General features: G+C 44.9%; 1 protein-coding gene across 1 annotated transcript in view; it reads left to right on the top strand.

The window, feature by feature from the left end:
- RIOX1 (ribosomal oxygenase 1) overlaps positions 1-24,328 on the top strand; it is a 603,487-nt gene that overhangs the window by 421,894 nt on the left and 157,265 nt on the right. Inside the window, exon 10 of the mRNA XM_069607921.1 lies at positions 9,636-9,740. Coding sequence (XP_069464022.1) covers positions 9,636-9,740 — 105 coding nt within the window. The remainder of the gene's footprint in view (positions 1-9,635; positions 9,741-24,328) is intronic.

Genomic DNA, 24,328 nt, shown 5'->3' with positions numbered 1-24,328 from the left:
GTCTCTGCAAGGACAGGACGCATTTGAGGATCCCAAAACTCTGCTATCCTTTGTCTTCTGGTGTGCCTTAAAGATAACAGTTGCCACTGGGAGGGGGGAGGGTGGTCTGGCTGTCATTATTGGACACAGCCCTGTTCCCTTTCTGTAAGCTGCAGGGTGAGGTTGCAGAAAATGAACCTGAAATCTTAATAAAAGGTGAGGTTCCTGAGGCAGAAGGCAAGTTGACCACTGGAAAAGAAGATCCGAAGACGACGACCAGAGATGCCTGCAGCCTCTTCTAGCAACCGTGAAGCGACCACTGCTGTCCCCACTCTGTTTTCAAACTGACAGAGGAACTCTGAATAGGACAACTCCTTCTCTTGGGCTGGTGGGGCCAACTAGCCATAAGACGACCTGCAAGACTTGCCATCCCATGACGTGCTGAGACCTTCCTGGGCTGCAAACCGCTAATATCTTGGGTACCTCTGACCAGTGCATTGTCTTCCAATGAACGAATCCTCTCAGAACTTTGGTTGTCTCCAGTTAGACCTCCAGAGGCAAGATCCCCTTTCTCAAAGTCCCCTCAGAAGGGTTCCATGAAATTTCATCGCGGGATGTTTTTTCGCAGGGTTTTTTACCGCAATTTATTTGACGAAAAAAACATCGAATTATTTCAAAATTATTTTTGGGTCAGTTCCCCTCCAACTCCCCCATTTTCTTTTAATTTGTATTTATTCCCAAACACCCACACCCCATATATATAATTTACTAACCCCCCCCATAAATAATTTGATGGGTTTAAAAAAAAAAAAGAAATTTGCAGCAAAAAACCCTGAGAAAAAACACTGTGATGAAAGGACGTTGTATCTTCAGAAGAGTGCAGGATCGAAGAAACGAGGCAGATTGACGAGGTGGTAAACCGTCATCCTTGGAGCCTGTAAAAAGGCACCAAAACTGCAGATTGGCAGAGTATGAAGAATCCTTTGGTGAGAATCCCTTCTCTCGACTGCTGCTCCAACATCCCTTCCAGAGTCCCTCCTTTCGTCACCAAGACCAAGGAGACCGAGTCCACCGCTGCTGCACCATGAAAGAATCCAGCTACATCATCTTCATCACTCCTCAGGGGTAGTACTTTCCTCAAGCCATTTTGTTGCTTCTGTGTTGCTGGAGTGCCGATTCCGGTGTTTGGGCGTTCACCCATACCGTTAGCCTAGGCCTATCGCTTGCGCGGCTATAGGGAGCCTTTGACCCTCATAAGCATACTACTTGCTTGTAATTTCTTGCCTTTTCTGCTGATGTGCCTTACCTGCTCTCTCTCCAATCTGACTTTGAAGAACATAGTTGGGGATGGACTGCTAAAGCCTTAAGGCCTCTGAAAAGTATTACAAGTATGTAAAAGTGTTCAATTGCTATTGCTAGTGCTGAATAACCTTTTTATTCCTACAACAGAACATTTTCTGAGTTGCTATAACAAGTGATTTTAGTTACCATTTAACTGTTTTCATGATCTGTATAATGCCCTACTATTGGTTTACTCACCTGAAGTATTGCGTGTTTCCTAATGTGTTTATTAGTTAGAATAGTACTTACCTGAATAACTTTGCCTTGTGTATGTAAAATAAATATCTATTTTACTATAACTACAGGTGTGTAATTTCTTTGGGCCTATGTATTTACTGAGTTCATTGTACTTCGCTACAGCTCACTTCCTCCTCCTAAAATAAGCCTGGCTGCTCTGCCATTCTACCAACCCTTTTGGAAGTACAGACTTGGGGCCTGTATCCAAGGGATAGTTTTATAAAGTCTCACCTTTGGTAGACTTTAAGAAAAACTCCCCTAACCGTTGGCACTGGCATGGTCCTCTCAGGACAAATCCCACAATGGCCTATGCTTTTTAATGTATGTGCGATTGTTACCGCAGTTGAGAGCTTACCTTGACTTGGCTCTTGAGGCTTTGAACTCTTTCCTATAGGCACCTTGACAATACTGGATAGAACAAGCATTTCCCAGGTGGCAAACAGAAGGAATACCACTACATGGAAGTTTCAAGACCACAGCCTGTCTTAACTTTAATGACTATGTGGAAAAATAAAAAGGGTATTCGATTGTTCAACATCTACTGAGACCCTAGATAAGACACCGTTCATGGTTTGCTCACATTGGAAATATCCTCTAGGTCAAGGTCAAATCAAAACCTGAAAAACTGTTGTCCTCAAATTCTGCCCACCACGCGTATTATGCAAACGACTCCAAAACCCCCACCCAGCCAAACCCCCCATGGATTCCTGCTGCCGGAGCAAGCTCCAAAACCCTATTGAGACTCTGAAGGATGTCCTAGGTTACATGGCTTATTCAGACTATCGCCCCTGGGCTTGGCACTGGGAATAAAGCCCACACTTCTTCAGGGATCTTCCTATTCACTCTTCCAGCTGTCCACCAGGCCCAGGTTGGCAGGATGAAAAATATAAAACCTATACATGGCAAGCATGGTGCCAACAATAGGTTGAGGGTGCAAAATCATCGGAAGCAAGAGAGTTACAAGCCCAGAAAGCCATTGAGCCATCATTTGTGTATCTGCAGAAATGAGGTCTTTGTTACAAACCATCTCAACTATGCAGCAATAAGAGCACTCCCTAAGCAGGTGAAGCAAGCCTAAGACATGCTTTTAATGGCCCAGTTAATTAATCAATTCAGACTTGTATTCTGGTTGACTTCGTTCCCCTGTTTAGCAATCAATGTATGGTGCAGGCAAATGTGTCCCTTATGATTTGGGGAAAGTCATGCCTGTGTGTATACTCATTACAATCGGTGCATTCATATCAGAAGGAATGTATCAGCCTTAGGTGTAAGGTCATCTTATACACTCTCCTTGTCTCACCTAGTTGTACTTGTTGCTGAGACATTAAGCGGTGGGGTGGTGTGAAGGGAAAAAATGCATCTGGCCCTTTTGCTACCCAATCACAGATGAGTGTTCCCACTCCTGACACACTACGCTTGAAAGGTCTCTGGCTCAAGTTATGGCTTCTGATTAGATGACCGAGAACTTGAATACCTGATGAGGAAGGTAGTACAAGCCCTTTCAGCATCAATTACATGACCAAGCTTGCCCTTTCTCTGGTCTTGTTGGCCCAATCCTCTTTTTTCCAGCCCTCAAATGTAAATGCACAGGCCATAGGCTTCACCAGAGAAGCATGAGAAAGCAATGCTTCCCGTTCCATTATGTTCTTGACAAAATCACCCGTTAGATGGAGTTGAAACTGCAGAATTCTGTGGTCTCGGTGGCAGGGTGCTTCATTTTGCTATTAAAGGCAAATTCCCTATCCAGCGCGACGTCCTTAAGGTTCAGGGTGAAATCGGGATGTAGCCGGCCTCCTCTCCTATGAGCGAACACTAGTTGGTTACAGTTAGTTTGTTTTATGTGTTTGCTGCACCTTTCCATAAGTAAACCGCGTGGCTGCCCCCACTGTTCCTCTCTTGGATAATTGATGCAAGTTTTGATTTGTTCAGTAGTCAGACATTCTACAGATGATTTTCATTCAATAATTGAAACAGTTGATACAATTACAGTATTACCTGAAAATTTGAAACATCTCAGTAGTTATCCTCCTCTGTACTTTCTGCTTTATTATACCAGACCACAATATCATATAGGATTCAGCACTTTACTAGGATGTATGCAGGTGCACTCTTCCCACCCTCAAGCAGTAGCAGAACCAGCCCATTGCCCACAGACTACATTTATTAACATACAGTAGAAAAAAATTGTTGTTGGGGTTGTTGTGTTGAAGACAAATATTACACTCCACACACTTGCTATGCCAGTGCCCCACCCCTAGTCAGGTGCTGAAGTCTGAACCAGGTGTCACTGCTGATTTCCACCATCTTGCCAATCACCGAACACTCCAGTCAACCCTAATTCTACCTCTTCTGAGATTTCCCCTCCCCTTCTACCCTACCACTCCCACCCTTCACCCTTTTTGCATTTACTTGGGTGCATCTCCTATGTTCAGCATTCCATTGTTTCCAATCTAGGTTTGCCCTTCAAATATCCCATGCATACATAACTTAAAATTAACCAACACAATGCAGTAGAGTTGCATACCAGTGTCCGTTAATGCCTTGTTTGCTTGGTATTGCTTGCCATGTGTAATATGAAGCCCCACTCTCCCTCTTTTCTTCATTTGGCTCACCATCTTGATCCATCAGTCTGTGTTTTCCTTTTCCCCCACACTATTGCTTTCCTCCCCCTCTATGAACCCCAGGAATGTCATACTCCTGGTGGACCAGGAGGGAGGAGGACTGAGCGCATGCAAAAGCATCTAGGAGGTGGCAGGCCAGCTTTGACTAGCCAGAGGGGTAGGAGGAGTGAGGTTGCAGTTAGAAGGCCGTTTGGAACGAGATCCTCCTGGTTTGGCAAATGGGCAGAGAGAGGAGGGTTATTGGGGAGCAGCGAGACTGGATACTTTGGGGCCGTTTTAGTGGTAAACATCCCGGTCTTCAGCCACTGCGAAGGCCTTCTATTTGGGCACACCTAGGCCCAGCGACCCAGACAAAAGGGCCTCTCAATGACGGTATGAAGAGTACCAAGAGCGAAACCAGAAGGAACCGAGGCTATCAAAGAAAGAAGTGCACAGGGCAATTAGACAGTCTAGACTGTGAGTCACTCAAACTCACAAGGATTGCTGGGAGGGAACACAGATTGCAAGACAGGTGCTCAAGTCATGAAAATTGCTGTAATGTCCTTTCCCAATCTTCACCCAATCACACTCAAGGGCAACAAAGCACAGATGTGTAGTTACTGGATTTACAACTATAGATCAATCCAGTTTATCCATTTTGCAAAACTCCATGAAGAAGCGCTTCTTTTGTGCCAAAGGTGCTATAGCTCTTACATCCATGATGCTAAAGTATAATGTCAACAACCAGAACCAGCACAACTTTCTGGGTATCCAGTGAGACGAAGGGGGCTCCTTGGTGGTAACCCAAAGCTTTGGGGTCCAAAAGGGTCCGTAGAGGGCCACAACAATATGTGCCAGGGGTTTCACTGCATAATGTCTTGACGCCATAAAAGAGCCGCATAAAAATGGAGGGCACCTACAAAAGTGAGCAAAAGAGGACTTTCTTCCTCAGTCTTAATGCCAAAGATAATCATTTTGAACCTGGAGACTTTAATTCCACACTTTAAGGGCAAGAGGGTTGTGTATTACACAATGAGACTGTGATATTCTATGCAATCCTGTTCCACTCCACTTTGGCTCAGGAGATCTGAACAAGGGTATTGCCCATGGCATGATGCTCTTGGCACTGCATCTGACAGTTGTGGACAACCGCAGAGCTGACTGCCTGAGGAGGCTGACCAGATCACCTCCCCTGCTGGAACGCATTGGTGGGATCTGCATAACTAGGTTGTAAATACCATCTTGAGGGGGTGGGGGTTATGCATTTGTCAAACTTTTTGTGACTCTGCATAACAATAAGTGTGGTCTTCTTTCCATAGGAAACTCTGTTCTGTTTCGCTTGTTGGATGTGTTTGCTTACGTGTTGCCAATCCCCCCTCGCCCACAAAGTCAAGTGCAGATTTTGCACAGGATGTTGGATTCTGCTGATGGCATCCAACAGGCCAAATAGGCACTAGCTCTTGGACCGCCTTCCCCTGTTAGATTTTCCCGCTACTGTAGAGACCAGACCCGCTCTGACAACGGGGTCAGGATCTGATCTCCTGCCCTCAGCAGCTGAGCTTGGCAGCAAGAGCCTTAAGAAGTAGTGTGTGGTCGCTCCCGCTTGTTGGACAATGACCTCGAGGCCTTTTCTGGTGGCTAGTAAGCCTTCTACAAGACTTCAGCATGTAACCAGAGGGCAAAAATTCAACCGGCCAGCTTCTAGTCAGCCATAAAAAGTCATTTGCCACCTCAATTCTAAACATATGCACAGCACACCATTTCTCACTCGCCACAAGTCAAATATCACTAGCTAATGGAGAGTCCACATGTTTCACCCTGATATAACCAAATGGCTTACTTTCTGCCTCTGGTCCCAGAGGAGACTTGCAATCCCCTTTAATGCGCATTTGATTAACTTCTGCCTTTTACTTTTCATCTGGCTGCTTCACTCTAACGTGTTGAGTCCAGTTGGGCTTACCTAGCATCATTGGCTCATACAGGAAATGCAAGACAAACTTTTTTTTTGCAAAAGGCAATGATCCAAGTGTTCATTCCTACTGTGAAAAGACATTATCTTTCTGTAGAGAGACAGATGTACACATCCTCTCTAGTGCCCACCCCTCACCTCAAACATACTGGAATAGAAGCAAGAGAGCACTACGTGTGACACCAGGTATCGTCCCAATACTGCATCGAAGATACGAGAGACTTTATGCACTCAGACAACCATATCGAATGTACCCTCACCCTGACATGGTGGAAGGAGGTCTGCATACACCACCGGACATAGAAGAGCTATAAGAGAAATCAGACCAGAGCAAAGTGACGTCACAACGAGAAGACTCAAGGATGCACTGAAACGATATACGAATGCATAACAAGATAAATATGTATGTGAATACGAAGAAATCATCTTCATTGAGAAGATAAGTGATAAGGGAATAAGTAAATGTTTGTTTGTTTGTTTGTTTATTTATTTAGTATAGCGCGCAAAACCCAGAGGTAACAGGGCGCAACAGAGGTCAGGAAGATAGGATTACTTAAAAACTTGGTTACAGAATAAGATAGGCATGAGAAAAAGTGCATTGCATTTACAGTTACATTGTGTGGGATGTGCATATATACATATAGTTGAGCGAAGGCTTACAAATTTACATATTAATACTGTGCGTAGGGGCAGTTCGGTTGCATTTACATATTTACAAATTTAAGGCTGTGCATGGTAGTCAGGTTATAGCACTGGCATGATCAGATTAGATGGCAGGGTTAGTCGTGAGGATCATTGGCCCGCAGCCAAGTGAGGGTGTTTCGCCTGAAGCTATAGTAGGATTGGTCAGTCCTAATGTGGAGTGGGAGGGCGTTCCAGTGTTGGGCTGCCAGGACAGGGAAGCTGCTGCCGCCGGTTTTCTTTTGTCTGAAATTGGGTACCTGCAGGCAGTAGGAATTGATCGATCTGGTGGGGCGGGTGGACGTTTTTTTCTTTATTCTGGGTGCGAGATAGGGGGGGGCTGCGTTGTTTAAGCATTTGTGGGTGAGTGATGCCGTTTTGAGGGAGATGCGGTCATGGATTTTAAGCCATTTGTGTTCTCTTCTTTTGTTGGAGATGTGTTCCTTAGAGGGTAGGTTGAGGGCTGTTCTGAGAGCGTTGTTTTGTAGTGTCTGTAGTTTGTTGGTTATGCATTTGTTGGCTCCTAGGTACATGGCGTTGCAATAATCCAGTCTGGATAGTATTAGGGCGTTGGCTATGATGATGCAGCTAGCTTGGGTGAGGAAGGCTCTACTTGCCCTAATTAGCTTGCATGTGTAGGCGGTGGAGGATGCTAGTGAGTTGACTTGTTTTTTTAGTGACATGGTTGCATCAAGGTGAAAGCCTAGTGTTTTCACTGTTTTGGCCACTGTGATGGTATTGCCATCAATGTTGAAGGCCTTATAGTTGGAACTGAGTTTTTTGAGATTGGTATTGGTATTGGATCCGAAATGTATACATGAAGAAACGCAAGCTAGATGTGATATATAGAAGCTTGCTGCAGGAGAAAATATAGAACCTGAGTAAAGCAGCCTTGATGAAAGATGTATGTCGGACTTGTGTTAAAAGTAACGTAACTACCTCAGACAGACGAGAGCTGCAGAGCTGAAAGGTGCTGAAAAACAGCTTTGTGCGAGGAACAAAGAGTATCTATTGACCTTGGATCAAGGATGCTACATCAAGAAATAATGGCAAGGCACAATGGGAGTCAAAGAGGATAAGCTACATACGCATGACATATTTCTATTAGATTAAAGGAGAAAACATTTGCAAGTGCCAAGTATTGAACAATTAAAGATGCAGAACGCATATACAAAACAGAGCAACCAAGTCTCCAGAGGCCAAGAGGAGTAATAGTCCCAGTATAAATGTATTAAATAGCACTAAATAAAAGGTCAGAATTGACAACATTGTGGACTCCTTGCACGTGATTCATCCACTGCTGTTATTCTATTAATCTGTATTATACGTATTTAGAGGTAGTTCAAGGTGGGCCTACCAGATAAGGGGCAGCCAATTATGTTACACCTAAACAATGTACAAGTATATGTTCCCTTAACCAATCCCTCCTTTCCATAGGTTTTTACTGTTGCCACGTAGGATGATGTCATAGCTGACATACACTGAGGTATAAAACCTTTGTATATTGAAATATAGATGAGGTTGTGAACTGCAATTTGTCCGTTCTCCAGGTTTCACTATTTTATTTGAGCTGATAATAAAGTAGCATGTTGCCATATTCTTTGAGTCTGTCTGGTTATTTGGGTCTGAGATTGTTTTTGGTAATTCCATCTGGCACGTGGAACGCTCCAGGTGCTACTGCACATTTATTTCTATTTGGGCAGTGTGCTTGTGGGCCTAGACTATAAGCCTTTTGAGCCGGTAAACGCATGCATATTGAAGTTCCTCATTTGGAAGGTTTCTGTTGTATCTTCAAGATGAGTGAACAAGCTTTGGGCATTTTCTGCTGGGGAGCTATGCTCTGCAACGAAAAGGTGATGGAGAGGACCCAAACCTCTTTTCTGGCAAACATTGTCTGATTTCCACATGAAACAAGACCTCTTTTTCTGTCTTCTATACTAAATCCATCCTTGGAGTCAAAAAGGCATCATCGGGATGTACATAGGATGGGCTCTTTAGTCCAGATCGACAAAACGAAGCAATTGCAGTCTCCGGTCCCCTTTTTGGGACTCATGGCAACCTTTCAACCAGAAAGCAGGCTTTCAAGACATTGTGGCTTTATAGTCAGTTACTTGTATTCTGGAGGCAAGCACAATTCAGAAGACACCCCTCCCCCACCCCAAGCATGCATTCATGCACATGTTGCAAGGATAAAGGCAGAGCCCATGGTCTACTGATGACCAGTGTCCATATAAGTAATTTGCAGATATACTTTCGGGCTATAGCACATGCGTTTTATAAGCAGCTCCAGGTGTGATGCTGTTTTTGGCTAATTACTCAAGAATAGTTTTGGCCTAATAGAGTAGTTGCTGATTTCCTCCATAATGATTTGCTTAATAATCTAGTTCAGATGACTGCAGAAAGAAGAACCGGATGTATCAGTGACATCCCTATTGCCTTTCCTACAAAGGCCTCACTGTCTCCCATTCTCTCTATTGTAACATTCGCAGAAAGAGCCGGACTAAAGTTTGGAGGTTGGTATGTTCATAAGGGGTGGGGGGCATATGCGTGTGTGGAGCCACGTCTGACCATAGTCTTCCATTGATGATTTTCTTTAATGCTTTAAAGAAATGTTCCATTCTCAGTGCCAAAGGTGCTGATATCCCAGGAGTCTATGCATGACGAGAAACACTATATAAAAATCACTACAGTGAGTGACTTGTTTTATTATGCAGTGGTCGGATTCCATTTGTGCCTTGTTCACACTTTACAGCTACTTTATGTCCATAATTCTGTTTCAGAATGACTTACTGTTGTTTTTTTGCTGTGTTTTTCTGTTTGTTTTCAAGCTTCTTCCAGCAGCATTGGAGGTTGCTCTTGAAGATGATGTGGAGTACCGTCAGGGTCTTCCGCTGGACTACCTGGAATACATGGGGGTGCAAAATTCTGAAAAGGTACATTTTATAATATTGCACTGACGCACACAGTGACACAAATACACAAACAAACAAATGCGTGCTCATTTGTCTGGCAAAAAGGAAATCATCCATCTCCTCTGATGAAGTAAATTGATTATGAAAGTAATCGCAGAGACAAGTTGACCTGAGCTGCTGAGAGGTTAATCCTGACCTAATAGTGCAGTTCAGAATTTGTTTTACTGTCTTGAGCAGTCTCTCAACTAGTTTATTTTTTATTTTGTATCTACCCTGAAACTCTCTTTAGGTCCATCAATGGAAAATTTTGAAACCTATTGTGTTTTTTCTAAGGCTTTTTTGCCCAGATAACTTTATATTCTTCAAAGTTTAAATAATTCTCTACAAGTTTCACGTTTCTAGAAGTGCTACTCTCGAGTGTGATGTTATCAAAGATTTGGATATCTTTGACCATCTGCTGGCATCAGACAGGTCTTAACTATATTTTTGGTGTGCATTGTGAGGTTTTGCCTCAGCAGAATTGGTCGAGGGAGAATTCGTCAGATATTTTTGGGCGAATTTCAATGCAAATGTATGTGGGGTGGGGGTAATGAAAAAAAAAGTGGTGGTGAAAAGCGAGGGGTCACCCCTGCACCCGTTTGTGTTGAAATGTCCCAAACACAAACAAACAATTCAGGCGAAATCTCTCTCGACCGATTGTTTTCAAGGCAATTGCATAGAACCTTTTTGGTGAAGTGCAGCTCCACGAGGTCGCCTGCCTTCACGTGTTGTCAAAAGTGTAGTTTACTCTTATGCGTGGAGTTGCTCTTTTCCCTCACAGACACACTATACTATTTAGTGCCTTTTGTCTTCTCTCTTGATACATATGTTTAAAGGAAGATACAGTGCTGAGGATTCCTAGTCTTCTTTGTGAAAAATATGGCAGGGCCTTTGTTTTTGTTCGTTTTTATTTTTTTATTCTTTCGTAGCGTTTCTTGTTGCAGTGCTTGGTTTTGTTACACTAAGTATAATGGGTATTCCTGTTACCCAGTTTATTGGTGCTTACAGATTTCAGATGAAGGGCTGACTCAGCCTTGCTGGGATTCAAGCATATGATCTGCAGGTTGAACTCTCTTCTCATCTGTGACCCTTAATTCACTCATCTGTTGGAAATGCTTGAAAGATTCAGAGTGCTATTTGATTTAGCAGGATGTGTTATTCTTTGTAGGTTTCATCTTAAAAATGTTCACACATTTCACTGTAGTTTAATCTAACTCCGCTCCGGCAATGTAAACATGTAACATAAAAATATGATGGTATGGGCTTGTTAGGAGTGTTTTTCAAAAGTACTGCTGGTGTAGGCATCTTATAAGCCCACTTTCATGGACCTGCAAGACCCCAACACAAATGTCTAACCAAACCATCACAGGTTAGTATGAAAATGTACTTATTTAACAACATAGATTCACTAGGCTAGAATATTACCAGTAAAAACATATACACACACCTATATGCTTTTACAATTAAAATGTCCAATTGGGGCATCTACCAAACTTTCAAATAAATACAGTTCAATGCAGTACGGTTCGGATTGCTAAAGTGGGGTAGGGGTTGGTGTTAGATTAGTTATCCATAAGGGGACACAACTTAATGACTTCAACCCTAACCTAGAAACACATTTTCAGCTCTGTTTCATCTGAGTAAGCACAGTTTTTACTACATTTTTAAAACTTGTCCAGGTATTCAAAGTTTTATCATAGGAAACAGAGCTCAATTTGGTAGTCTGATGCATTGGCTAGTGACCCTTTTTGTAATATAACAATTCAGTTTCCCGCAAAGGAAAAGGGTTTCTACCTGTCCCGGCTGTGTAGGGAAACCCCATACAGGATGCCTATACCCATGTACCCGTGTTCCAGCACCAAAGGCAAGTGTGACTGCAGAGTAGGACTTTACACCCAATAGAATGGAATGCGGACACAAAAATAGATATGCTAACCATACCCTTTAACCCTGATCAAGATGGAGACACACCCTAGGTAAGTCAGGGCCATTGGGGATATCTGCTCTTACCATTAGATTTAGGGTTAGCAGCTGGGTCCAGTGGTTCCAGTTTCTATTAGTGACCTCGCTATTCGAAGACCACCAGGCTGTGAAGAACTTTGGGTTCCAATCTGCTACAGAAGCAATTAAACGACGAGGTGACCATATATATACACATACACACACATCAAAAACACATACTAACTTTGGTTGTAACACTGCAAAAAACCAAAGAGCACGTTAAGTCACCCAAGCACTCAAGACCTTGCTACCTCATTGGTAAAAACAAGTAATCTTTATTTTAGCATTAACAAAAGCATTGTTCCATATATATATATATATATATATATATATATATATATATATATATATATATATATATATATACACAACAATGCTCTTTTGATCCGAACAATAGATAGGAAATCAGATTTGACGGGAAGCAGTGAGCCAGTGAGCTTCTTACAATGGGAGGTGAGTTTGAGGGTCATTCTGACCAGGTTGTGGAGGGGAGTAAATGGAACAGTCACCAGGGACAATACATAAGTGAACATACTATTTTGCTGTACTTCTGGAAATGTTTTCTTTCCCTCCTGAATGAGGGGAGCTTTTTTCCCTCATTCATTCGTATTTGCTCTGACATTTGGGAACTCTGTTCTTTTTGTGTTACCTTATTCTCTGGAGTCTTGCTTTCCTCCCTATCTCTTCTAGGCATCTGTGTTACACTTTTGAAGCACACGGCTCCCTCTGTGCAGCGTTGCTGGGAACCCTTTGGGTTCTCCTTTTGATATTATTTGACTAGCCAAAAACTACTGTTCTGAAGGATAGAGGGATACTTTGAACCCTTCCTTAAACTTTAAATTATGAGAGATTAGTACACATCATCTTATGTGGAGTCGTAAGGGAATATCTAGTATCCCCCTTCGCTCTGCTCCTATGACTTTTTAGTCACAGTGACAACCCTATAGTTATGACTGGTGGCAGTGGACATGTTCTACCAACGTTGGTGCTCTTTTTTACTGCAGTCTGTATTGACAGCCTCGGTTATGCACCAAAGGGTCTCCTATGTCCTGACATTGTGGCCCCTTTTTTTGTGCTATTTCTTGCGTGGTTGTCCTTTTTTAGCCCTTCTACCATTCTGGGAGGTGGAGGTCTGAATGTGAGTTTTACCTTTGGGTGTCCCCGCCTAGGCTCCAGTGTGTCTGCAAAGGCAGGAAGTAGAGGAGTTTTACACTCCCCTGTCCCTTGTCTGCCATAGTGCCTGAATGGAACCAGTTCCCACTGGGGGGGGGGGCTGGCTCTCCTGATTGCACAGTGTTAGGCAAGATTGTGTGCAGTACCCTAGGGGAGACTGCACCAGCCTTGTCGTCCTGGCAATAGGAACCCAACCTTTGGTATAAGTCTGTACTACACAGGTTGGTAGAGTGGCTGAGCAGCCAGGCTTATCCCAAGAGGGGTCCATGTGAGCCGTAGTGTTATAACATAGAGATCCACAGTGACAGTTATCCAAATAAACTCTTACACTCAAGATTTCTTGATTAGACAATTATTTATTTAAAAGTCAATTGAATAAGCCTTCTTCAGAAGGGAGCAATTATATGTAACACAAACATATACTTCAAAATACACACTCTCAGTTTCAATAAATCAGTGATACCCACTGGGGATGGCACACAGACACTTCCTACACCCTCAGGTGACTTAAATAACTAGGACACTGTGGACATTGATCTATCACTGGTACATTTCGAGCAATAGTTTGGTGTCAAAGAAAAGGGTTTGGGAATAAAACGAAGGTTAAACAAATATTCTGAAGCAGGTAAGTACTTTCTGAACCCTCCAATGCAAGGTAAATTAACCCTTTCCTGGGGGAAAGGTAAAACACAAAGTTAGAGGTAGGAAGAGCCTTTTCAGGGAGCCAGGACAGCCAATGTTAAGTTAGCAAAAGTCAAGGTGAGCTGAAGCACTTCTTGAAGGTAGGTAAAAAGTCTTGCACAATGTTTTAGAAGTCTTTGTATTAAATAGAAATCACTGTAGGGCCACAAGCTGGGAGGCAAAGCTGCAAGCAACTCTGCAAAGCAGCCAAGACAAGTCTCAACTGAGAGCTAGCAAGGCTACAACAACAAGAGGTAAGTCCCCTTTGTTTTACAGTACCTCTTGGTTAGAAGAAATAGATCCAAGCTGCATTTCTGTTCCAGTTGTAGGTCCTGCAGATCCTTTTTTCCTGGGCCTCAGCCGTGGGGACAAGAGGGAGGACGTCTGGGGACTCATGCACTACGAATTGAAGGTCAGCGGCAGCAATGGGAAAACTTGAAATCAGCGGCACTTTGCGGTTTCAGCTCTTGGCTTCTATAGCAAATAGCACCACTGCTGTTCTCGGCTACCACTTCGGACTTTCCTTGCATGTAGGGTCCAGCACTCTCTTGAGGTGGCTCAGGCTTGGTCAGTCCTGCTTCCTGGAAGTCCAGAGGATCTTCCTGGGGCTCGGGTCTGACTTTAAAGGGATGCAATCAATCTGGTGTTCCTCTCCCTGGCACTTCGGTTCCAGCAGCAGCACCAGTGGAAGTACAGACAGCTCCGAGAGGATGTCTAGGCGAGTTCACTTTGGGGTTGATTGGTCCCACCAACCGAAGGGGAGAAGTCGTCCTTGCAGGGCTTCTCTGGTCAAGGCGAATTCGGAGCTTCAGCACAGCAGCAGAGCTTCACCGTGCAAACCAACTTCCAGGAGTTGCAGCAGGTGTCTCTTCCAAGTTCTTATTTCGGATTCCTTTGTTCGGTGGTCTACTCTGCCTTCCAGGCTAAAAGACTTCACCTTTTATGCAGGTTTGTCCCATTCGTGCCTAGCTGTCAATCACACAGCAGGGTGGCTGTCCTACAAGGACAGCCAGCCAGCCAATCACCTTTGGGTGCATTCCCGTAACCAAGGGGATTAAGCACAGGGAGTTGTGGACACCTCCCTCACTTCCTGCCCCTGCCAGACACTCTGGAGCCAAAGGCGGGCTTCACTAGTGAATCCCGCCAAAGACAAATGAAACAATGGGACCAAACCTGGTTTCGCGCACAGAGAAAATCTCAGGAAGGACCTTTCCATCAAGAAATGGTGAAAAAAAGAAGACCGGGGCATTTTGACAAAATGGGCACCGATGGGTGCCTTACTGCAGCTGCAAACTCAGCCCGCGGTAAAAACACACAATGGTAGTAAACAGTAAACCACTGCCACCAGCCATTAATTGTAGAAAGGGTAACACAAATGTTACATGAGAAGCTAGACAAAGGGGATACTAAGTAACCCCTTCAGCACCCTATTGTAAGATAGTGTGTGCTGGTTCTAGAAAGTTACAAATGTAAGTGAAGTCAATTTCACTTCACTGCTCTTGGAAACAGTAGTTATCCAAGAGAAGGTATTTAAACCTTTTGGGAAATTTAAGAGACTTCCCTGTGGTACTGCACTGAAGGTGCTGTGTGCTACAATGTAAAGATGGTGCCAAATCACAGAAAAATACATGATTGAGTGGGGAAAAGGTCTCGCTCTCTCCAGGGTAGAAATTAAAAGTCCTAAATTTCAGCAAAAGTGCTGGGGGTCTCCAAGGTAGAAGGGAATTGGCATATTTCTGAGAAATCTCCCTAACAATCATCCCCCCCAGACTAATGGACAGGAGGATTTAAACCACTCCTGGATGAGTCTCTTATTCCAGTCGGTCATACTTTCCGGAGAGACTATCAGTATTTTTGTGATTAAACCCTGACCTGTGTTCTATGGTGAAATCAAACCCCAGAATGCTTATGGACCATCTTAACAATTTAGGATTCTCCCCCTTCATCTTCATTAACCATCTCAAGAGTTGGTGGTCTGTTTGAATTACAAAAGTATATCCATATAAGTATGGTCTAAACTTCAAAGACCACACAATGGCAAAACATTCACGTTCTATGGCTGCCCACCTTGTTTCACAGTCCTTCAGTTTCCTACTGATGAAGCAGGTAGGGTGTCATTCAGCTGACTCAGAACTGGACCTATTCCTGTATTTGAAGCATCAGTTTGTATAATAAAGGAATAGTTGTAGTCAGGGGCTCTCAAGACTGGAGCTTGACAAAGGGCTTTGTTATGTCCTTCAAATGCCTCGGTGCACTCCTCATTCAACCTGACCTTCTTGGGGAATTTGGGTGAGGAGATCACATTCAAGGGAGAATCTGTGGTCTCATAATTCTCAATGAAGTTCCTATAGTAACCCGTGAGACCTAAAAAGGCTCTCATCTAGGTTTGAGTCTTAGGGGTGGCCCAATCTCGTACAGCTTGTACTTTGCAAGGCAATGGCCTTATTTTACCTCCTCCTACCTCATGTCACAGGTAGACCACTTTAATCTGACCAATTTGACACTTAATTGCCTTTATGGTCAGATGGGCCTGTTCAAGAGCCTGCAAAACATATCCAAGGTGGTCAAGATGTTCTCTCCAAGTATGGCAGAACTGTGCAATGCCATCCAAGTATGCCATGCAGAAGTCCTCCATCCCATTCATAACATTATTCACCATCCTCTGGAATGTAGCAGGTGCATTCTTTATTCCAAAAGGCATAACCTTAAACTGGTAAAGCCCTCCTGGGGTGGACAATGCAGTTTTCTCCTTGTCATGGTCTGTCAGCTATTTGCCAATAGCCTGATGTTTGGTCAAATGTACTGAGGAACTTGGCTGAACCAAGTTTATCCAACAGCTCATCTGTCCTAGGTAAAGGATGGGCATCAGTCATGGTGACTGCATTAAGAGCTCTATAGTCCACACAGAATCTCAACTCCTTGGATCCTGCCTTTGGCACTAGTACAAATGGACTTGTAGATGGCTATATTACCCCAAGATCGAGCATCTTCTTGACCTCTTCCTTTATGTGGGTTCTTACATGGTCTGACATTCTTTAACCCGTGCTTTTGACAGGGAGACAGTCACCGGTGAGTATATCATGCTGCCCCAAGGGGTCAAGCTTGGTGTCAGTGAAAAAATGGAGGCAAACTGATTTAACAGGACTTTGCACGTGTACTGTTGTTGCAGAGTCAGATCAGAAGAGAAATTAACTTTCCATCTAAATGTTGTCCCCCTGAGGAGGTCAGGTAGACGTTCACTCTCCACCTCCTCTTGATCAAGATGCTAGAAGCAAAGCTCGTAGTTCTGGTCTAGGGACATATGCCTTTAAGTGGTTGGTTTTAAAGACCCTGGGGGCCTCTTTGGGATTGCCAAAGTCCACCAAATAATTGACCTCTCAAGCTTAAACCCACAACTTTTAAGGGTCCAATCCATTTGTCTGAGGCCCTCTGCCTTGTAGGCACCATAACTAGAACTAGCTAGTCTTGAGTAAACTCAACAAGGTTGGCCTTCTGGTTATGCCAATTCTTAATCGGAGTCTGACCTGCTTTCAAGTTATCTGAAGCTTCTGTCATCATTTGTGTCATTCTCCTTCGGAGACCTAACACATAGTCAGTGACACTCTCCAACCCTTCCTTGATTAGGGCCAATGGACCTCTAACTGGATGACCATAGAGGAGCTCAAAGGGGCTGAAACCAACCCCTTCCTTAGGGACTTCGCTATAAGCAAAGAGAAGGCATGGCAGTAGAGGTCCCACTGTCTTCTAAGGGGTTCTTCTAAAGCACCCATCATGCTCTTCATAGGTCTATTAAACCTCACCACCAACCCATTGATTTGGGGATGGTAGGCTGTTGAGAACTTGTAGGTCACTCCACAGTTTTCCCACATGGCTTGCATGTATTGGGACATAAAATTGGTCCCCCTGTCTGAGATACCCTCCTTAGGAAAACCAACTGTGGTTAAAAATACCAAGGAAGGCCTTAGCCACTGCTGGGGCAGTAACAGTCCTCATAGGTATGGCTTCAGGATACCTGGTAGCAAGGTCTACCACAGCCAATATAAATCGGTTGCCTGAAGATGTGGGAGGGTCTAGGGGACCGAAAATGTCAATCCCTACCCTCTCAAAAGGAACTCCCACCACTGGGAGAGGCACCAAAGGTGCCACGTTGTAGGCTCCACTCCTGCCAGATGTCTGACAAGTGTGACTGCTTCTACAGAATTTATCTACATCAGACCCCATCTTGAGCCAGTAGAAATAGAGAAATCATTTCAGCTAAAGGAATCTCATGGGCTAACTGTAGAAACTGCGGTCTCGCCTCCCGAGGCACTACACGTTTTCTGTAGTGCCCTGGGCTAGACTCACTGTAAAGGAGGCCATCCTCGCTGTACAGCCAGTGTCTCCCTGGCTCTTGCCCTTCCAGCTGGGAAGCTGCATGTTGGTGAAGTCCTTAAAGAGTAGGATACTCGTTTTGACCTCTGCTGAAGTCTGCCCTACAGGGGCCACCTTCTGCAAGTAAAGTCTGCATCTCAGGATGGTCTTTAGGATCCAGATCTCCAACAGCAGAGGGGCTTCTTCCAGCTCTGTGTCGCCAGTAGCTGGTTCACCATCCTCTAGTTGGTCCTCCCACTCAGCCACAGCTGGTGGAGGGGTCACAGGTGTGACCTTGGACTGTCCTCTCAGGGGTGTCCTTGTCCTATGTTCAGGTATGATACCTTTCTTCTTTCCGGAGACATTGGGTTTCCCCTTTGTCTCTTTCTTTGTCCTGGAATTAGGAGGGTGTCCTTCCTGTGGACTGGGAGTTATAGGTACTTCTGGAACTACCCATTAAGAGTCATCTAAAGTTGCCTCTCTGGCCAATCTAGTCTGCTCCTGCTCCCTTTTACTGGAAGGCCTGTGGCTGCTTGCTACAAATCCAAGAGCTTTTAAGTAATTCCACAACAGAACTCTCCCAGGCATCTCATTCTGTACACTGACGGGTATTCTTACAGTCCTATTGTTGGACTGGATGAGAGCTGGTAGTATTGGAACCATCTGGACAGGGCCTCCAGAAAGCTTAGTGGGGCTTTTGGGTGCGTTAGCAACATCCTCAGGTTTGAAAAAGGTTTCATCCACCACTGCAATGCTGGCCCCAGTGTCTCTAATGGCAGGGGTTTCCTGACCATTCACAAGTACACTGTCCCTAAAATATTCTTTTGTGTTATCTGGAATAGTTATACACATCTACATTCTGCTGTCCCCACAGACCCAGGGACACTAAAGAAACACTGGCTGAGACTCCAATGGGGTCTTCAGTCAATAGATGAAAGTTTCCACTTTCCAAATGAACTTCTCCCTCGGGGAAGAAGGCTAAGGAGTCAGTGTAGATCCCTGAAGGTTTACCCTTGCATCTGGGATCCCCTTTCACATGGTCAGTTGACCCACAAGCATAACATTTACCAAATGTTCTTTGGAATTGGGGTTTCTGCTGACCTCCCTCTAGTTTAGCACCAGAGGTTTCACTAGACTGACCTGGTTTCCCAAGGTGTTTACCCTTCTTATGTTTGTGGCCATCTTTTGGTTGGTTAGATTTTGAATTCTCTCTGTCATCTTTCTTGTGCTGCTTCCCCTCATCCTTTTTTTGAGTGGCCCTGTTGGCAACCCACAAGTCAGCAGCAGTTGCTAGCCTCTTGGGATAAATCTCTTTTTATGTCAGCCAAGTGCTGTCTCGGCTCAGGAGAGCAGGCATCAAAAACAGATTCCAACAAAAACAGATTTCTCATTCCTTCAAAGGAGTTCACTCTGTAACGTTTAACCAATCCATCTATGTTTTTCAAACATTCACACACCCAGGTGGCCCAAGGGGTGCCATCAGTATTTTTGAGGGTCCTACGCCTCTTAATGTACTGGGAAGGAGTTTTCCCAAATCTGGCTATCAAAGCTAGCTTCACATTTTCATGCTCCAGTCTTTCAAGTTCCCCCACCTCCATTACAGCATCAGTTGCAACCTGGGGGAGCCTAGACAAAAGCCAAGGAATCAACTAATTCGCTGTTAGACCCTGAATCCCATGATTGTACTGAAAGGCACCCAACCAATCTAAAATATCAAGTTTAACATCATACATACTCACTGCTTCTTTGGGCAGGCAAGGCCTCTTGGGACTGCAGGACCTAGAGAACTCTGGGAGGGAAACATTTTCAAGAGACAATCTTTTCATTTCAAGCGCATGTTACATTTCCAATTCCCTGAGCTTGATGTCCTGATGTTTGGCTTCAGCGTGAGCTTGTAACCTTTTAAATTCCAATGCAAGTCTCATTTTCTCAAGACACACATATTCTGGACTCGGTGATAGACCTTGTGGGGTCCCAGTGGATAAAGGTTGAGGCAAATGGGCTTGCTGAGGCAAAGAGGAGCTCCCTTGCTGGGACTCCTCTCCCTCCTCTAAGACATTATAGTGTGACTCTGAATTATCATCCTCATTATCAATTTCCACATGTTCTGGATTAGTAGGAGTTACAGGCCTACTATCCAAACCTTGGTGATTCAACAACCTTGCAATTAATTCATTTTTCTTTCCTTTGACAGGGAGATTCCTGACCTTACAAGTTTCTTTCAGTTGATCTACTGTTAAAGTGACCAGGGCTTCCTGTTTGAAGTTATCCATATTAGGCATGTTACAATTGCTGTTCTAATGGATCTTAGCCCTGTGAAGGCTTTTAGTTGCACAAAAGCATAGCAAATACACAATGTAACAACTCTACAATAGATCCTCACCGCTTGCCATCGGTGTTGGGCAAGATTGTATGCAGTACCCTGTGGGAGACTGCATCAGCCTTGTACTCCTAGCAATAGGAACCCAAACTTTGGTATAAGTCTGTACTACACAGGTTGGTTTTGAGGCTGAGCAGCCAGGCTTATCCCAAGAGGGGTCAATGTGAGCTGTAGTGTTATAACATAGAGATCCACAGTGATAGTTATCCAAATAAACTCTTACACTCAAGGTTTCGTGATTAAACAATTATTTATTTAACAGTCAGTTGAATAAGCCTTCTTCAGAAGGGAGCAATTACATGTAAGATAAAAATATACTTCAAAATAAACACTCTGTTTCAATAAATCTGTTGATACCCATTGGGGATGGCATAGAGACACTTCCTACACCCTCATGTGACTTAAATAACTAGGACACTGTGGACATTGATATATCACTGGTACATTTAGAGCAATACTGAGTTTAGTGTCAAAGAAAAGGGTTTGGGAATAAAAAAAGGTTAAATGGATATTCTGAAGCAGGTAAGTACTTTTTGAACCCTCCAATGCAAAGTAAATTAGCCCTTTCCTGTGGGAAAGGTAAAACAGTCAGAGGTCAGAAAAGCCTTTTCAGGGAGCCAGGACAGCCAATGTTAAGTTAGCAAAAGTCAAGGTGAGCTGAAGCACTTCTGCAAGTAGGTAAAAAGTCTTGCACAATGTTTTAGAAGTCTTTGTAGTAAATAGAAATCACTGTAGGGCCACAAGCCTGGGAGGCTTATGAGGGGCAAAGCTGCAAGCAACTCTGCAAAGCAATCAAGACAAGTCTCAACTGAGAGCTAGCAAGGCTACAACAACAAGAGGTAAGTCCCCTTAGTTTTGCAGTACCTTTGGTTACAAGAAATGGATCCAAGCTGCACTTCAAGTCCAGTTGTAGGTCCTGCAGATCCTTTGTTCCTGGGCCTCAGTTGTGGGGACAAGAGGGGGGGATGTCTGGGGACTCCTGCACTACGAATTGAAGGTCAGCAGCAGCAATGGGCAAACTTGAAATCAGCAGCACTTTGTGGTTTCAGCTCCTCGCATCTATAGCAAATAGCATCACTTCAGTTTTCGGCTACCACTTTCCTTGCATCTGGGGTCCAGCACTCTGTTGAGGTGGCTCAGGCTTGGTCAGTCCTTCTTCCTGGGAGTCTAGAGGATCTTCCTGGGGCTCGGGTCTGACTTAAAAGCGATGCAGTCAATCTGGTGTTCCTCTCCCTGGCACTTTGGTTCTAGCAGCAGCAGTGGAAGTACAGCCAGCTCTGAGAGGATGTCCAGACAAGTTCACTTTGGGGTTGATTGGTCCCACCAACACAAGGGAAGAAGTTGTCCTTGCAGTGCTTCACTAGTCGAGGTGAATTCAGAGCTTCAGCACAGCAGCAGGGCTTCACCGGGCAAACCAATGCTCCAGGTGTTGCAGCAGGCGTCTCTTCCAAGTTCTTCTTCTTAGGATTCCTTCGTCCAGTTGTCGACTCTGCCTTCAAAGCAAAAAGACTCCACCTTTTATGCAGATTTCTCCCACCCATTCCAGCCTAGCTGTCAATCACACAACAGGGTGGCTGACTTCCAAGGACAGACAGCCGGCCAATCACATTTGGGTGCATTCCTGTAACCAAGGGGATTAAGCACAGGGAGTTTCGGGCACCTCCCTCACGTCCTGCCCCTGCCAGACACTCTGGAGCCAGAGTAGAGCTCAAGAAGGACCTTTCCAACAAGAAATGGCGAAAAAAGAAAACCGGGCCATTTTGACAAAATGGGAACCCATGGGTGCCTTACTGCAGCTGTGAACGCAGCCCGCAGAAAAAACACACAATGGTAGTAAAAAGTAAACCACTACCACAAGCCCTTAATTGTAGAAAGGGTAACATAAAAATGTTACATGAGAAACTAGACAATGTGGATACTAAGTAACCCCTCCAGCACCCTATTGTAAAATGGTGTGTGCTGGGTCTAGAACGTTATAAATGTAAGTAAAGTCAATTTCACTTCACTGCTCTTGGAAACAGTAGTTATCCAAGAGAAGGTATTTAAACCTTTTGGGAAATCTAAGAGACTTCCCTGTGGCACTGCACTTAAGGTGCTGTGTGCTACAATGTAAAGATGATGCCTATGGAGTTTGTCAGACTCCAAAGTCAAAAGAAACAGAGTCCAAATCACAGAAAAATACATGAGTGGGAAAAAGGTCTCCAAGGTAGAAGGGAATTAGCAAATTTCCGAGACTTCTCCCTAACACACAGCCACCCGCCTCTTTCTGTAAACTGCTGGGAGAGTTTGAAGAGGAGTGAATCGGAAATCCGAATATACGGTGGGGTTCCTGAGACAGAAGGAAAGTTGACCACTGGAATAGAAGATCCAAAGCTCAAGATGACCAGAGACTCCTGCAGACCCTTCCAGTAACTGTAAAGTAACCACTGCTGCCCTGACCCTGATTTCTTATCGACAGAGGCACTTTGAAGAGGACAACTCCTTCCCTTTGGCTGGTGGCACCAACCAGCCCCAAATTGAACTGTAGATCGAGCCATCCCCGAGGTGCTGTGTCCTTCCAGGACTGCATACCGCAAATACCAGGGGATCTCCGACCCATTTGCAGTCTGTCTTCATGTGGACGAATCCGCCCAGAACTTTGGTGAGCACCCTTTGGACCTCCAGAGGCACAAGCCCACTCATCCAAGTGCCCTCACCAGAGTGTAGGACTGAAGAATCGAGGGAGATCGACCGGGCAATAACCATCCTTTGTTGGAGCTAATAAAAAGGCGCCAAAACCGCAGACAGATGTGGGAGACCAAAGAAATCCTTGCTGAGGGTCCTTTCTCACAACTGCTGCTGTGACATCCCATTCAGAGGTCCTTCCTTTTGTCAACAGACCAAGCAATCAGGAGACTGGGTCCGTCGCTGCTGCACAGGAAAGAATCCAGCTGCATTCGCTTGATCTGACCCAAGGTACGGTGGGGCTCAAGGTATAACTTAACTCAAGTCGAAGAGTCGCTCCAGTGTGACTGGAGTGCATTTTATAAGGTATTTGGGTGTCCATACCTCTGGCACAGGCTTAGGACATCTAAGCAGCTGTCCTATTGGGGAGTCCTTTGCAGGGTCCCTATAACTTGTGTACTCTTAAGTCCCGTCCCCTTTCCTCCATACTGCATGCATGGGCGTCCCTCGCTAGGGAAGGGAGATGGAACCTTTTTCACCACAAAACCCTTTTTCACCTTTAAATTTAGAGGCACGGCCCTGGGAGCATGCACTCCCCAGAGTCTTCCCATTGGCGCCATACCTCAGTCCCCTGTTCCGCGTCAACGGGAACGGGCCGATTTCATCAGCACTCCTGGGTTTGGCTTCAGACATGTAATACCACGCGCTTCCGTGAATACTTTTTTCTGTCTTTCTATCTTCTTTTTGTCAATCAGGTACTTGGTCCTCCGGCACCACGCCCCTCCCCGGCGCATGCCGACTTCAGCGGGCTCCAGCAAGTGTCCATCCTGAGAGTGGCTCTTCCCTGTGTCTGATCCCCACGCTCTTTGCCTCCGGTGCCTTGGCTCTGACCTCGGCTGGGAAGGTTGTAACCGCGTGTGATGCGCATACACCACACGCTATGAAGAATAGGCTAGCCAGGTGGAGGAGCTCTTCCAGAAGTCGCCTCGAGAGGACTTTAAGGACTTTGTCAGACACAAGTCAAGGCCTAAGGTAGGGCCGCTTTTTTCCATCGAACCCCACAAGGGTGACTCCTTTCCAAGGAAATGCCTGAGCGGGAGAAACATTTCAGGTACTTGCACCAGCACAGGTACCGAGGCCCCTACAGCTACCGGCCGCCAGGCCGAGGGGGCCATCCGATCCTTCTGGAGACAGTGCTGAGGGACCGCAAGGTGCTATCACCGGGTTTACACCCGAGGGGCTACGCCCTAGTACTGGCAAAATGTCTGAGGGGACGCCTGCATGCAGCAGTACTGCTGAGAGCAACACGCCTACCAGGCCC

This window comes from Ambystoma mexicanum, chromosome 4q, assembly GCF_040938575.1.
Source record: "Ambystoma mexicanum isolate Mex_15411 chromosome 4q, UKY_AmexF1_1, whole genome shotgun sequence".
Lineage (NCBI taxonomy): Eukaryota > Metazoa > Chordata > Amphibia > Caudata > Ambystomatidae > Ambystoma > Ambystoma mexicanum.
This window is presented reverse-complemented; position numbering and strand designations above follow the sequence as displayed.